Source organism: Chrysemys picta, chromosome 8 (genome assembly GCF_011386835.1).
Source record: "Chrysemys picta bellii isolate R12L10 chromosome 8, ASM1138683v2, whole genome shotgun sequence".
In the NCBI taxonomy this organism is placed as follows: Eukaryota; Metazoa; Chordata; order Testudines; family Emydidae; genus Chrysemys; species Chrysemys picta.
The window spans coordinates 66,260,067-66,273,542 of NC_088798.1; the positions used below are offsets into that span (position 1 = coordinate 66,260,067).

Sequence of the window (13,476 nt, forward strand, 5' to 3'; positions counted from 1 at the left end):
TGTTACGGTTGGCATTGGTGAGAACTTGATGGAAACCTGCACTTGATGGAAACATGACAGCATTTCCTCTCTGGGGCACTCTGAGGGAATAGACTCATAGACTTTAAGGTCAGAAGGGACCGTTATGATCTTCTAGTCTGACCTCCTGAAAAACGCAGGCCACAGAATCTCACCCACCCACTCCTGTAACAAACTCCTGACCTATGTCTGAGCTATTGAAGTCCTCAAACCATGGTTTAAAGACTTCAAGGTGCAGAGACTCCTCCAGCAAGTGACCCGTGTGCCACGCTGCAGAGGAAGGTGAAAAACCCCCAGGGCCTCTGCAAATCTGCCCTGGAGGAAAATTCCTTCCCAACCCCAAATATGGTGATCAGCTAAACCCTGAGCATGTGGGCAAGACTCACCAGCCAAACATCCAGGAAAGAATTCTCTGTAGTAACTCAGATCCCACCCTATGTAGTGTCCCATCACAGGCCATTGGGCATATTTACCGCTAATAGCCAAAGACCAATTAATTGCCAAAATTAGGCTATCCCATCATACCATCCCCTCCATAAACGTATCAAGCTTAGTCTTGAAGCCAGATATGTCTTTTGCCTCCACTGCTCTCCTTGGAATGCTATTCCAGAACTTCACTCCTCTGATGGTTGGAAACCTTCGTCTAATTTCAAGTCTAAACTTCCTGATGGCTAGTTTATATCTATTTCTTCTTGTGTCCAAATTGGTACTGAGCTTAAATAATTCCTCTCCCTCCCTGGTACTTATCCCTCTGATATATTTATAGAGAGCAATCGTATCTCCGCTCAGCCTTCTTTGGGTTAGGCTAAACAAGCCAAGCTCTTTGAGTCTCCTTTCATAAGACAGATTTTCCATTCCTCGGATCATCTTAGTATATCTTAGAATAATTTGACCTCTCCGAACTATGTAGCAGGGGGTAAATGGGGCTGAAATGTGATGTTTTACTACATTCTATTGTATTCTCATGATCGCCGATAGCTGCATTCCAGGAAAAGATGCTGGTTTTGCAAGGGCTTATGGTCACTCTAATAAGAATTTTACGTCTTTCGGGAGACCAAGAACACTCAAATGCAGCGTGCTACTGTGGCACAGATGCAGCCTATAGCATGGTCTGAAGTTGCGGAGAGAGACTGAAATGCTTCCCACCCACAGGGAGAAATCGAATTTGGAAGTGAATCTTCCAAAGCATCAAAATGACTTTTGGCCATTTCATCCATTTATTCACAATGCAAATTGATGACATCAAAACCAGTATTTTTGTGACCATCAGCTGCAGTGACTTAGCAGCAAGCACTGATGTCCTCATCCCTAAGGATGAGAATTCTGGGGTGTGGAGTGACTGCCCTGCATGATGATGATGCTGGCACTTGGCCTACAACCAGTGTAATGGGCCACAAGAACATCACCTGCAGGGACAGAATTGCCTTTCTCCAGCTGCCTATATGGGGGCATGGCTGGAACTGAGAGCCTGGTTTTGGACCTCCAACTGTAAAGTCAAGCCCGCTCCGATACATTCAGTGTCACACTCTGTATTAAAGTTACATTTATAGTGTATAAAGAGTTAATAAGTGTTTTAATATAAGGCTAACAATTGACTAACCAACCTTAAGTACTTTTCTGGCATCTATCACTGTAATAGGTTAGTGCCTCACAATCTTAGTGCCTTTAACCTTCCCATCCCTGTGACTAGAAAAGTGCTGTTATCCCCCTTTGCAGGTCAACCGGTTACTTAAACACCTTCTGCTGATCTGATTGCCCTCTGTAGCATATTCCTCATGTCTGTAACAGTCTGAGAACACCTGTTAATTGTTTATCCACCCTTTATAAATGGAAACTTAATATAAAGTGACCACGTTTTGCAAGATCAGGGCAGCTGTTCAATTTTTTCACTCTCATATTTAAAACCCCTGTAGTTCTAGGTTACCCTTCTTGACTGTTACTATTTCATCAAAACCTTTTCTAATGCAAACTAGGCCTTCGTTGGTCTTGTTTAGTCAGGCGAAGCAGCCCTGATCCCCTGTTCTTTCATTTTCTTTTGGACAGAGGCTGGCTTGTAAGGCTTATTCCCCACTGATTGTTTGGAGAAGGGAGGGAGACCAGCAGCCCCCAATTCCAGCTCCTGCCAGTCTGATCCAACCTCAAGAACCAGAAGTTAAATACAAGAGAAGTGTCAGACGAAGGAGCCTGGGACTGTGGTTTTCAAAGCCACTTTAAAAAAAAAAAAAAAAAAAAAAAAACCCACACCATAGAATTGCTTGTTCCGATATCGAATCCGATATGCATTGTGGCGAGTACTTCAGTACTTCCTAGCAGTCCTGATTACTGGTACATTACAAGGTTGGGCATTCAGTCATCTCTTAGCTAACTGCTAAGGCTTTCTGTGGCACTCATTGTTTCTGAGCGCCACTTATACGTATGTCAGTCCATCCATCCTGCTGGTGTTTCTCTATTAAAATAATTAATAGACATAAAAATAAGTAAACTTCTATACTCCCCAAAAGAACAATATTTAAAGAAGAGCGCCTTCTTCCAAACTAAGTGATTTTGGGTTAATGCTTCTAGCTGAAATCTGTTCAGTTGTCATTTTAAGAACCATTAACCAACTGTCGAGCAGTAGTTAAGAAAAGAACCATTACTTGCCATTTAAAATGGGCAAACTACTATTTTAGAATCACCAATGTCTCAGCTTTCCCTGGAAGGATTCTACTCTGGTACTCAGCGTTTGTCCTCAGCAGACCTGAACAAGTGTTCTGCTGCAACAGCGTTTGGTTTGGGTTTTTTAGTGCTTAAAGAGAACTTGAATAGCAGCAAGATTAAGAAGCATGATACTCTGGTACTTTCATCATTCCACTGAGTGGCCAGCAGTGTGAGGCTGCCAGATGAGGACAGCTCTTATCTACTGTAGCTGAGGAAGGAAAGGACTGAGATTCCATTGCTGTTTTATCCCAACAGCTCTACAACTTCCATTGTCCGTTTGAGATTTCTCAGGGACATGGATCAATAGCACTTCCCAGTTTCTCTGCTGTGTACTCTAGGAGGATTTGTTCAGGGACGTTTCTAGAGGTTACATGGCAAGGGCTGGCACTGGAGTTAAAAGGGTGTGATGGAAAGCCTAGATAAAGGAGACGGGGGTCTGTATAATTAGTTCTTGCTCAACGTGGATGAAGCATGAAGAAAATGGCTGGGTTGGGAAGTGAGCGGAGCCTTGGTTCCACCCCAACACTCCTACCAGCTGAGCCAGTGCAAGGGTAAGTTGCACCGTAAGAAGGGCTATGGTAAAACACCCCCTGCCCCTGAAGCAGGGAGGGAGTTGTGCCTGAGTCACACATCCCTCAGCTGCATGCCACCCCTTACACAGGGCTGGGAGGAAGCTGTCTAGCCAGTCCGACTTGTGCAGTTGTCAGCATTTTTCATGTTTCCACGCCTTTTCAGAGGATCTGCTGCAGAGAGCACTACAGGGTGGCTTGTTTCTTTTGATGGACTCCACGTCTTGAGTGTTTGAGCTGCGCTCTGCAGTAGTCCAGGCTACAGCAAACGCCTTTCTTGCCGGAGTGCAAAGCTCCCGGCATTCAAAAATCATGAGATTTAAAACTCTCCCACCTGCTTTCTTCGACTTCAAATTCAGCCTCAGATGTGCACGCACACATTTCAGGCCTCTCCACTGGCCCTTTCCTGACCTCTGCCATTCTGTCCCCATCCCTGCACCTCTCGTAGTGTCCCTCCATGGTGCCCTAGAGGTTTTTTTCCCCACCAAGCATCATAGTTACTTTCCCTTCCTCCTCTCCTACCCATCATTTCTCTCTCTTGTCTCCCTGCCTCCCAAGTGTGCCTCCTGCTCCCACTCCTTCCTCTGTACCACCACAGCTCCACAGATCTCTTCTCTCCCCTCCTCCATGTTTCGAATACTGGGCAGGGCTGATATGCCACCTCCTTCAAAGTGTAAGTCATGTCATCGCTGCATTTGGGGTTGTACGTGAGACATCTCATCTGTGTCCCTTTACACTGTCTGGGGGAGCCATCTGCCTCTCCTCCCAGCCCTTCTGAAGTCACTATTTCCAGTTCACTACCTAAATGTCAGTGATCTCCCAAGAGCACTCTGTTCCCACTCTGGGCCTGGGCTTTGTTTGCGCTGTGTGTCTCACTCAGGGTGTAAGCTCCTTGTGGCAGGGGTTACCTGTTCTTGTGCATGTGTGTGTCTGGTGCTACACAAGTAAGGTGTCATGGCTTGTTAACCCATGGCAGGCTAACTGCTTTAGTGATTCTGGGATTTGCAAGGTATGCCACTCGACTGCAAAGTGGGACTCGTGAAGGCAATGTGTTCCGAGAGCTTCAGTTATTAGTAAGTAACCTGCAGGTCTCTGTATTGCTGGTGATGTATGTTGTGGCACGGGTTCATTTCTTTGCAGTAGGAGGTCATGTGTATGAGCGTAGCTACTGCCATGTCATTAAAGCATGTTTCTCTCTCTCCAAAAAACAGCGAGGGAGTGGGGGTGGGGGAGGAAGCTTCCCATTTTATTTTAAGAAGATTCCTGAGGAGGTACAATGCTCCCCAGCCAGTGTGGGCTCTCAGAATATTGTCGGAGGGATGCTGAGAGAAGAAATAGAATTGGCGCTTGCACATTTTCAGTTCCTGCTGCATGCTTGATTGAAACAGTAACGTGAATTTTTTGTCTCAGCATTGAAAGAACTCCTTATTAATCACTCTCTCCTCGTTGCTTCTAGCCCTGATGAAGAATCGTCCCAGAAGTTCATTCCCTTTGTTGGGGTGAGTATTTACTTTGATGTGCAGGTTAAAGTTTGGTGAATTTCATAAAACAAGGTTGATTATTAACAATCTCACTTGAATCCATAAATTCTAAAGCCCAAAAGGGATGATTAGATCATCCAGTCTGACATTCTATGGCATAACACAGGCCATAGATTTTCACGTAGTTACCCCTGTCCTGAATCCAGTGCTTGTCTTTGACTAGAGCAAATCTTCCAGAAATGCACCCACTGAAGACTTCAAGAGATGAAGAATCTATCACCTATCAGCCCATCTCCTCTTTAAAAAGTGAAACTTACCAGTAAAGCCCTTCCTGAAATTGAGCTGAGGATTTACCTGGAAAACTGTTCAAGTTGAGAAAAGTTTTACTCTTTTCTCTCTGCAACCAACTCTTGGCATTTCATATTACACATTTGTGTACCACTTTACCTGTAGCTGCACAGAATTGTGTGGTACCTAGTTCGTGGTAAATAGAATCATAGGACTGGAAAGGATCTCGAGAGGTCATCTAGTCCAGTCTCCTGCACTCATGGCAGCACAAAGTATTATCTAGAGTTTAGACCATTCCTGACAGGTAAATAAATGCCCTAAAATGAGAAGTGTTATGCAAAGCAAATCTAATGCTCAGAAAAGCAAGTCTTTATTTAAATAAACTTTTAAGTATAAAATTGAATCACTTTTTAAAGCCAGGACACACACAGTTAACAGCCTCAAATGTTACCCTGCCAGCATAATATTGCATATAAAGGAATTTAACTTTTATTCAAATTTTTTTACACAATAATCTCAAAATGAAAACATGCCCTTTTTGAAAAAGAAACCTACAAATTATATAGCTGCATTTTTTAAGGCTCTTTAAAAGGGAGTGGAGGGTGGATTAGCCCATCCCCTCATTGTTTTGTTCGCCCATTAGGCCTAATTTCCAAGACACCAATTTTGGTCCATTGATTTCCAGTCCCACACTTGTTTGAGTTATGCCTGGTACAATCCTGGAGTTATATCAGCATTCCTTTTTAGCTGTCCCCTTTTGCATCTTTTCCCACCAGCACTTGTTGCAGGTTATTGTGACCCTTCATGAATTTTCATTCACTTTCCACAGTTGAGCTCACAGTTAGGTTAAATGTGTAGGCCTGGTTATCAGAACAGACCACACTGAAAACACGCCCATTGGGGTGGCAATTCCCACATAGAATTTCTTTTGAGGCTCTGTTGAATCTTTTTAAAATCCATTAATATGTTGAACTAATAGGACTAGTTATTGAGTGGTACTAGGCCAAACACTTTAAAGAGGCCCAAGTATATTATCATAATGCAGGTACCCTTATCAACCAAACTTACAACTTCATCCAAAAATTCAAGTTTGACAAAGAGCTATTTTCCTTTAACTCAAGCTGGTTTTGGAATTCTTTGTATGAAATCTGCTAACCTTCCAGTTTTCTCAGTACTAGTGTTTTAATGTTCAAAACATGTGACTGAGAGCTGGGTGACTGTGGCCCAACATCCAGCCTATATCTAAATCTTGCATTTCTTTCTGCATAACATCTCTAAGATCCAGCCTTTCCCCTCCTATCCATCCACACAGCTAAAGTTCTTCTCCAGGCTCTCATCTCATGTTTTGATTACTGCAACATCCTTCTCTCTGGCCTTGGCAAGATTGCATTTGTCCTGCTGTTACCCATTCAGAATATTGCTGCAAAAATCATTTCCTAGTTCATCACTAATCATGTCATCCCCCTCTCTTTTTAATCCTTGCCCTGGCTCCCCCTTCTCTATCATGTCAAACACAAGCTTTCCTTCTCCACTTTCTAGGCCCTGCAGTCAATCCCCAACCTATCAGCTCTCGTTTGCTATTGAGCTGTCAGTGCTCTTCTATTGGCCCGTGATACCAACCTCCAGTGCCCACTTGTTAGATGTTCCCACTGGCACCTTTGTACTGTCTCCCATGCTGCCCCTCGCGCCTGGGAAGAGCTCTCTCATGAACATCCGAAACCCTACCTCCTTCTCCACCTTCGACTCCCTCGTCAGAACTCTCCTTGGTCCTGAGGCCCACAAAGAACTTGACAGCCACTAAGTGGTTGGTGTGCAGAAACCATTGCTTATTATGCTGACCAATATTGTCTCATTGTTTACTTGTACTACACTGTCTGCCTAAACTGATGTTATCTCTGATCTTGCACTTAGATCATCAGCTCCTTTGGGTAGGAGGTGCCATCTTTTTGTTCTGTATGTACAGCACCTAGCACAATGGGGTCCTGGTCCATGATCCAGGCTCCTGGGTGCTATGGCTAAATTCTTAGTGAATAAGTCGCTATTCCCCTTACCCTGCCATTGTAGGCATGCTGAGAGAAATAGAAACTTTTGTGTTGCCTGACCTTCTGGTGCTCTGATTCTCTTGCTGATGTGTTTCATAGCAATCGAGCAAACTTGCCTTTCTAGGGTTATTTTTTTCTTGCTTAGGTTATTCAATCCTCTAACGTTTAAGGTTATAAAATTAAAAGGATTTATGCCTGAAAGGTTGACCTGTTGATTTCTCTTCAGCCACTAGATGTCTCTAGTGGTTTTTGTTGTATTCTAGTATCGGCGATAGCCGTGTTAGTCTGTATCTACAAAAACAACCAGGAGTCTGGTGGCACCTTAAAGACTAACAGATTTATTTGGGCATAAGCTTTTGTGGGTAAAAACATCACTTCTTCGGATGCATAGAGTGAAAGTTACAGATGCAGGCATTATATACTGACACATGGAGAGCAGGGAGTTACTTCGCAAGTGGAGAACCAGTGTTGACAGGGCCAATTCAATCAGGGTGGATGTAGTCCCCTCCCAGTAATGGATGAGGAGGTGTCAATTCCAGGAGAGGAAAAGCTGCTTCTGTAATGAGCCAGCCACTCCCAGTCCCTATTCAAGCCCAGATTAATGGTGTTAAATTTGCAAATGAATTTTAATTCTGCTGTTTCTCTTTGAAGTCTGTTTCTGGAGTTTTTTTGTTCAATGATAGTGACTTTTAAATCTGTAATAGAATGACCAGGGAGATTGAAGTGTTCACTTACTGGCTTATATATGTTACCATTCCTGATGTCCGATTTGTGTCCATTTATTCTTTTGTGGAGGGACTGTCCGGTTTGGCCAATGTACATGGTAGAGGGGCATTGCTGGCACATGGTGGCATATATAACATTAGTGGATGTGCAGGTGAATGAGCCCTTGATGGTGTGGCTGATGTGCTTGGGTCCTCTGATGGTGTCGCCAGAGTAGATATGGGGACAGAGTAGGCAACGAGGTTTGCTACAGGGATTGGTTCCTGGGTTGGTGTTTCTGTGGTGTGGTGTCTAGTTGCTGGTGAGTATTTGCTTCAGGTTGGGGGGTTGTCTGTAAGCGAGGACTGGCTTGGAAGCTTCCATCCAAGACACATCACACGATCCATTGTCTAGCCAAGCCTAGCCACGCACTAAGACACAACCGAATTTGCTCCAACCCCTCAGACAAACACCTATAAGATCTTTATCAAGCATTCGTAAAACTACAATACCTACCTGGGGAAGTGAGGAAACAGATTGACGGAGCAAGACGGGTACCCAGAAATCACCTACTACAGGACAGGCCCAACAAGGACAATAACAGAACACCACTGGCCATCACATGCAGCCCCCAGCTAAAACCTCTCCAGCGCATTATCCACGATCTACAACCTATCCTGGAAAATGATCCTTCGCTCTCACAGACCTTGGGAGGCAGGCCAGTCCTCGCTTACAGACAAAATTGGACATCAGGAATGGTAACATACATAAGCCAGTAAGTGAACACTTCAATCTCCCTGGTCATTCTATTACAGATTTAAAAGTCACTATCATTGAACAAAAAAACTTCAGAAACAGACTTCAAAGAGAAACAGCAGAATTAAAATTCATTTGCAAATTTAACACCATTAATCTGGGCTTGAATAGGGACTGGGAGTGGCTGGCTCATTACAGCAGCAGCTTTTCCTCTCCTGGAATTGACACCTCCTCATCCATTACTGGGAGGGGACTACATCCACCCTGATTGAATTGGCCCTGTCAACACTGGTTCTCCACTTGCGAAGTAACTCCCTGCTCTCCATGTGTCAGTATATAATGCCTGCATCTGTAACTTTCACTCTATGCATCCAAAGAAGTGATGTTTTTACCCACAAAAGCTTATTCCCAATAAATCTGTTAGTCTTTAAGGTGCCACCAGACTCCTGGTTGTTGTTGTATTCTAGTATCTTCCCTTGCTTTTTATGGGGGAGGGGGGGAGTGACTAGTTCTTCCTCCTCCTGACCATCTGAAGTCAGCTTTTGTGTGTTTTGTGTAGATCAGTAGTACTTCCAGGTGTAAGTGTCAAAGTCCCAAACGCCTTAGAGCTCTTAGCAGGTCTTATCCTAAGGCTGACCTCTGGTTCAGGTTGACCTTGCTTTCACCTTCATGACTTTCTCTGTCCTAAGATGTAGCCTTCCCAGGAAATCTGCCTTTGCAGCTCTACTGTTGATATACTCCATTATTAACTAAGGTACTAATCTCCCTGAGACTGTGAGGTGAATTACACTGACTTTTCCAAACTGACAAGTATTCTCATGACTTTGAGTGTCAAGCAAGCTCTGGGATCAATGAATTTTTCTGAGTCATGGCTTACTACTGGGTGTGTGTCCTTATGTGAAGTGTTTCAGCTCTCCTAATGAAAGGGAGAGGAGCTAAGATATTAGGCTTGAAGTGGTATGAACCCCGCACACAATACAACTTTCAGGTTTTTATAAAGGTCTCCTCTTGACTTAAGTTTAGTTCTCATTGCAATCTGCCAAATAAAGTTTGAAGAATACTGGTTCAGCAGTTCTCACATTGACTGATTTTAAATGAGCATTGCTTCTCTATTTTATATATGGGTGAAGAACATTCTCTCTCTTGAAAAAAGATGAAAACTTTCTATTTTGCATTCATAAAACTGCCAAGTTGAAACACACTAACTTGTTATTTATGAGCCCTTGGCACACTCTTTAGCCTCAGGGCCCTGGTCACACTCAAATTTAGGTAACTACATCCTGCTGTCCTGATTTCCCCCTCCAATTTCATAGATTAAACCCACAAGGAACCATTATGATCATGGGCCACAGAATTTCCCCTTGCAGTTCCTGCCTCAAGCTCAATAACTTGCAGGTGAACCAGAGAACATATTTTTAGAAAGAAATCCAATGTGGATTTGAAAGCCCTGAATTGATGGAGAATCCATGCCATTCTCTGGTAAGTGGCTGCAGGGATTGCCACCCTTACCTACAAAAACTTGTGGCTTTTTCCCAGTATGAATTTATGAAGTTTCCACTTTCAGCAAGTGGGTCGTTTTATCCCTTTGCTATCTTAGGGTATGTCTGCGCCAGAAACACTACAGCATCACAGCCGTAGTGACGGAAAGGGTGCTTCCCTTCCTGTGGTAAATCCACCCCTATGAGGGCTGGTCTCCACTTGAAATGCAGTGGCACAACTGCAGCGCTTCAGTGGAGACCCCACCTACGCCAACAGGACAGATTCTCCTGTCGGTGTAGGTAATCCATTTTACGAGAGGGGGTTGCTAGGGTGATAGAAGAATTCTTCTGTGACCTAGCGCTGTCTACACTGGGGGATAGATCAGCATAACTACGTGTCTCAGGAGTGTGAATTTTTCATACCCCCAAGTGACATAACTAGGTCAAAATAACTTTCTGGGGTAGACCAGCTCTTTGAGTCCTGTACTATTTATGTACTTCGACCATGTTCAAGTCATCTCTTAATCTTCTTTTTGTTAAGCTAAATAGATTGAACTGGTTTAATTTTTCACTGTACAGCAGGTTTCCAGGCTTCAACATCCTTCTTGTGGCTCTTCTCTGAACTCTTTTTAGTTTGTCGATATCCTTTTTGAAGTCAGACAACAGCACTGGATATAATATTCTAGTAATGGTTTTGCCAATGTTATATACAGAGGTAATTACACATCACCTATGTTCCCCTGCTTATACATCCAAGCATCATCTTAGCCCCCTTAGCCACAGTGTTGCAGTGCTGTCTTGATTTTTCTATGATTTTTTAAATCAATGTTATGTGCTACTAAGATACAGATGTGCAAGAACGTTATGTCAACACAACTCTCTCAAATCAAATTAGCTTAATCAAGAAACAATTCCAAGTTTGTTTGAAAAGGCCTGTTTTTCATAAAACTTAACTGGCATTTAATTCTGCTACCATCTTTAATTCTTTACTGATTGCCTTATTTAACCGTTCTATTATTGATTCCCAGCATTGATGTCAAGCTAATTGGCCTATAGTTACCCAGATGACCCCATTTACCCATTATAAATATTGGCACGACACTACCTTCCTTCCTCTGGAACTTCCCTAAAGTTCCAAGTTTATTTAAAATGAGCATTGAGTGTTCATTTTGTTCCTTGGCCAAATCTTTTATAACTGTTGGATGCAAGTTATATTGTCCTGCTGATTTTTAAACATTTTTAGCTTTAGAAGATGCTGTTTAACAGCCTCCTTAATTAATGTTTGTTTGGAAAGTGTTTCATCACTGTATATGAATACATCACCTGGCTTCTTTCCAAATACAGAGCAGGAATAGTTATTGAATGCTTCTTCTGCCTTATCTGTATCAGACAGTTTTATCATCTCACCTAGTGATAAATTCCTGATAAATTTAAAAAACATATTGTCCTTAACCTACTAGTCATAGATTTTTTTCATTGACATGTTTAGCTTTCTTTATCTTGTATTGCATTTCATAACTTCTGATTTATATTTATTGCTGTTAACTTTTCCTTTTCCCCATTTGTTATACTTTGTCTTTATTTTGTATTGCTGCTTTCACTTCCCTGCTAAACTAGGATTCTTTCATCAGTGAAGCCATCTTAAATGATTGTGGAATTGCGAATCAGATCATGTTCACTTGCACTTAGGTAACCACTGATTCTTAGTTCAGTGATCAATTCATCTTTATCCATCAGAATGAGAGGTCTAGTGTAGAATTAACTGGTGTTGGTTGCATTAATTCTGGTGCTAGAAAATTATCATTTAGATACTGTTTTCTTCCTGGCTATCTCATAGTGTTGGGGTAAACTGTTAAACAGAAACTGTGTTACACCCCAGATGTGGCTGCATTTCGATGGTAGTTGAAGTGGTGTAGCCAAAAATGATTATCTGTTATCTTTCTGCTCCCATTCCTGTTTCTAGGAGCAGCAGGGGACCGGTATGGTCTGTGGTATAAGTCTGAGCAGTCTCAGGGTTGATTCAAGTTACACTGGCTGATAAGTATCCCTAGGTTCCATGCCGCCTTTACAGGGAGACGGGACTGTTGTTAAGTTAGTATAGCTGGTTGTATGCCAGTCGGGGATTTCTATCCCCAGTAGAGTACTCCACTGCCTATTTGCACCATCTTTCTGGCCCTTTTGCATCACCAGAGTGATGGGAAAGGAATTTGTGAGTCTGAGCCTCTCGCTCACAGTTTTTCAAGTGATGGAGCCAACCAATACATATAAACTCAATTGTGTTTTCCATTCCAGGTGGTAAAGGTTGGAATAGTGGAACAGTCCTCAGCAACATCAGGTAATAGAACCTTTGCTTGCTTTTCATTGCTGTCGGTAGCATTCCAGATTGGAGCTGTAATATGAGAATGCCTGAATGCATGGGTTTAGTGGCGCAAGATCGGAGTTAGCAAGCATGTTAGGGCTTGTTGACAGGGAAAAAAGTTATACCGGTATAAGGTAGGGTGTGAATTTAAAGTGCTAAACTCCCCATGTGGATGTACTATTCTGGTATACTATTTTTTCTGGTTTAGTTTGTCACTTTGGAAGCAGTTTAAGTTTGGCAGAAAAAATCCACTCTTATCCCAGAGTAAGTGTGTTCACATGGGGTGTTTATGCTGGTATAACTGGAAAAATTTCTATGTAGACAACCACTAAAAAAAAAAAAAGTGCAACATCGGTGTAAACTTGAATTCAGTGCATGGGTTCATTTGACATACATAGTAATAAGGTTCAGAGTTTGTTTCCTGATTAAATCTGTACATCACTTATGCACTTGGAGGACTGTAGCTCAGATTCTAGCAGCCTGTTTTGCTGTCACCATCTCATTGCAGTCCTCCAGCAGAAATGGGAGTGGAGGATATTGGCTAAAATTGTCTCTCACACAAGAACTATATAAAAAGAACACTATTAAGGTTACAAAAGCAAGCACTCCAACGGAATTAGGGATGTCCATGCAACCTTAATTCAGCCCCTTGTGGGTCTGCATTGATAGTCTTCAATTACATGATCACATACTATTTTTTCCCACAGGATCTGCCTTATTCAGTGCACAGGATGGACAGCTATTCAATGTTTTACTCCTGGGTGTTCAACATGAGGCCTCAGACTTTATGTATTGCACACTATTCAAACCCTGCACTGAAGACAGAATTACTCATTTTCAAGTTGGCTTTTCTATGGTGCTCATCACCAGTAGTATCTGAGTGCTTCACGAACATAAATTAATCTTCATGACACCCCTGTGAGGTGAGGGGGTATTGTCCCCATTTACAGATGGAGAATCGAGGCACAGAGATTAACATCTGAAGTATCCACTAATTTTAGCTGCCCAATTTGAAATGCGCAGGATTTTTCAGAGTACTTGCCATTATATAGCACTTTATATGTTGTATGCACATCTCCCATTGAC

At 42.7% G+C, this 13,476-nt stretch overlaps 1 protein-coding gene across 23 annotated transcripts in view; it reads left to right on the forward strand.

The window, feature by feature from the left end:
• The window catches only part of LOC101932594 (metastasis-associated protein MTA1), a 384,146-nt gene that overhangs the window by 148,700 nt on the left and 221,970 nt on the right, over positions 1–13,476 (forward strand). For 18 of the 23 annotated variants that reach the window (XR_010590039.1, XR_010590040.1, XR_010590038.1 and 15 more), the window contains 2 exons: positions 4,741–4,783; positions 12,324–12,366. Coding sequence is in view for 19 of the 23 variants with exons in the window: in XM_065555722.1 (XP_065411794.1) it covers positions 4,741–4,783; positions 12,324–12,366 (86 nt within the window). In the remaining 4 variants the exon portion in view is untranslated. Of the gene's footprint in view, positions 1–3,951; positions 3,958–4,740; positions 4,784–12,323; positions 12,367–13,476 lie in introns of those variants that run through there. The other 5 variants (XM_065555714.1, XM_065555716.1, XM_065555725.1 and 2 more) reach the window with 2 other exon arrangements.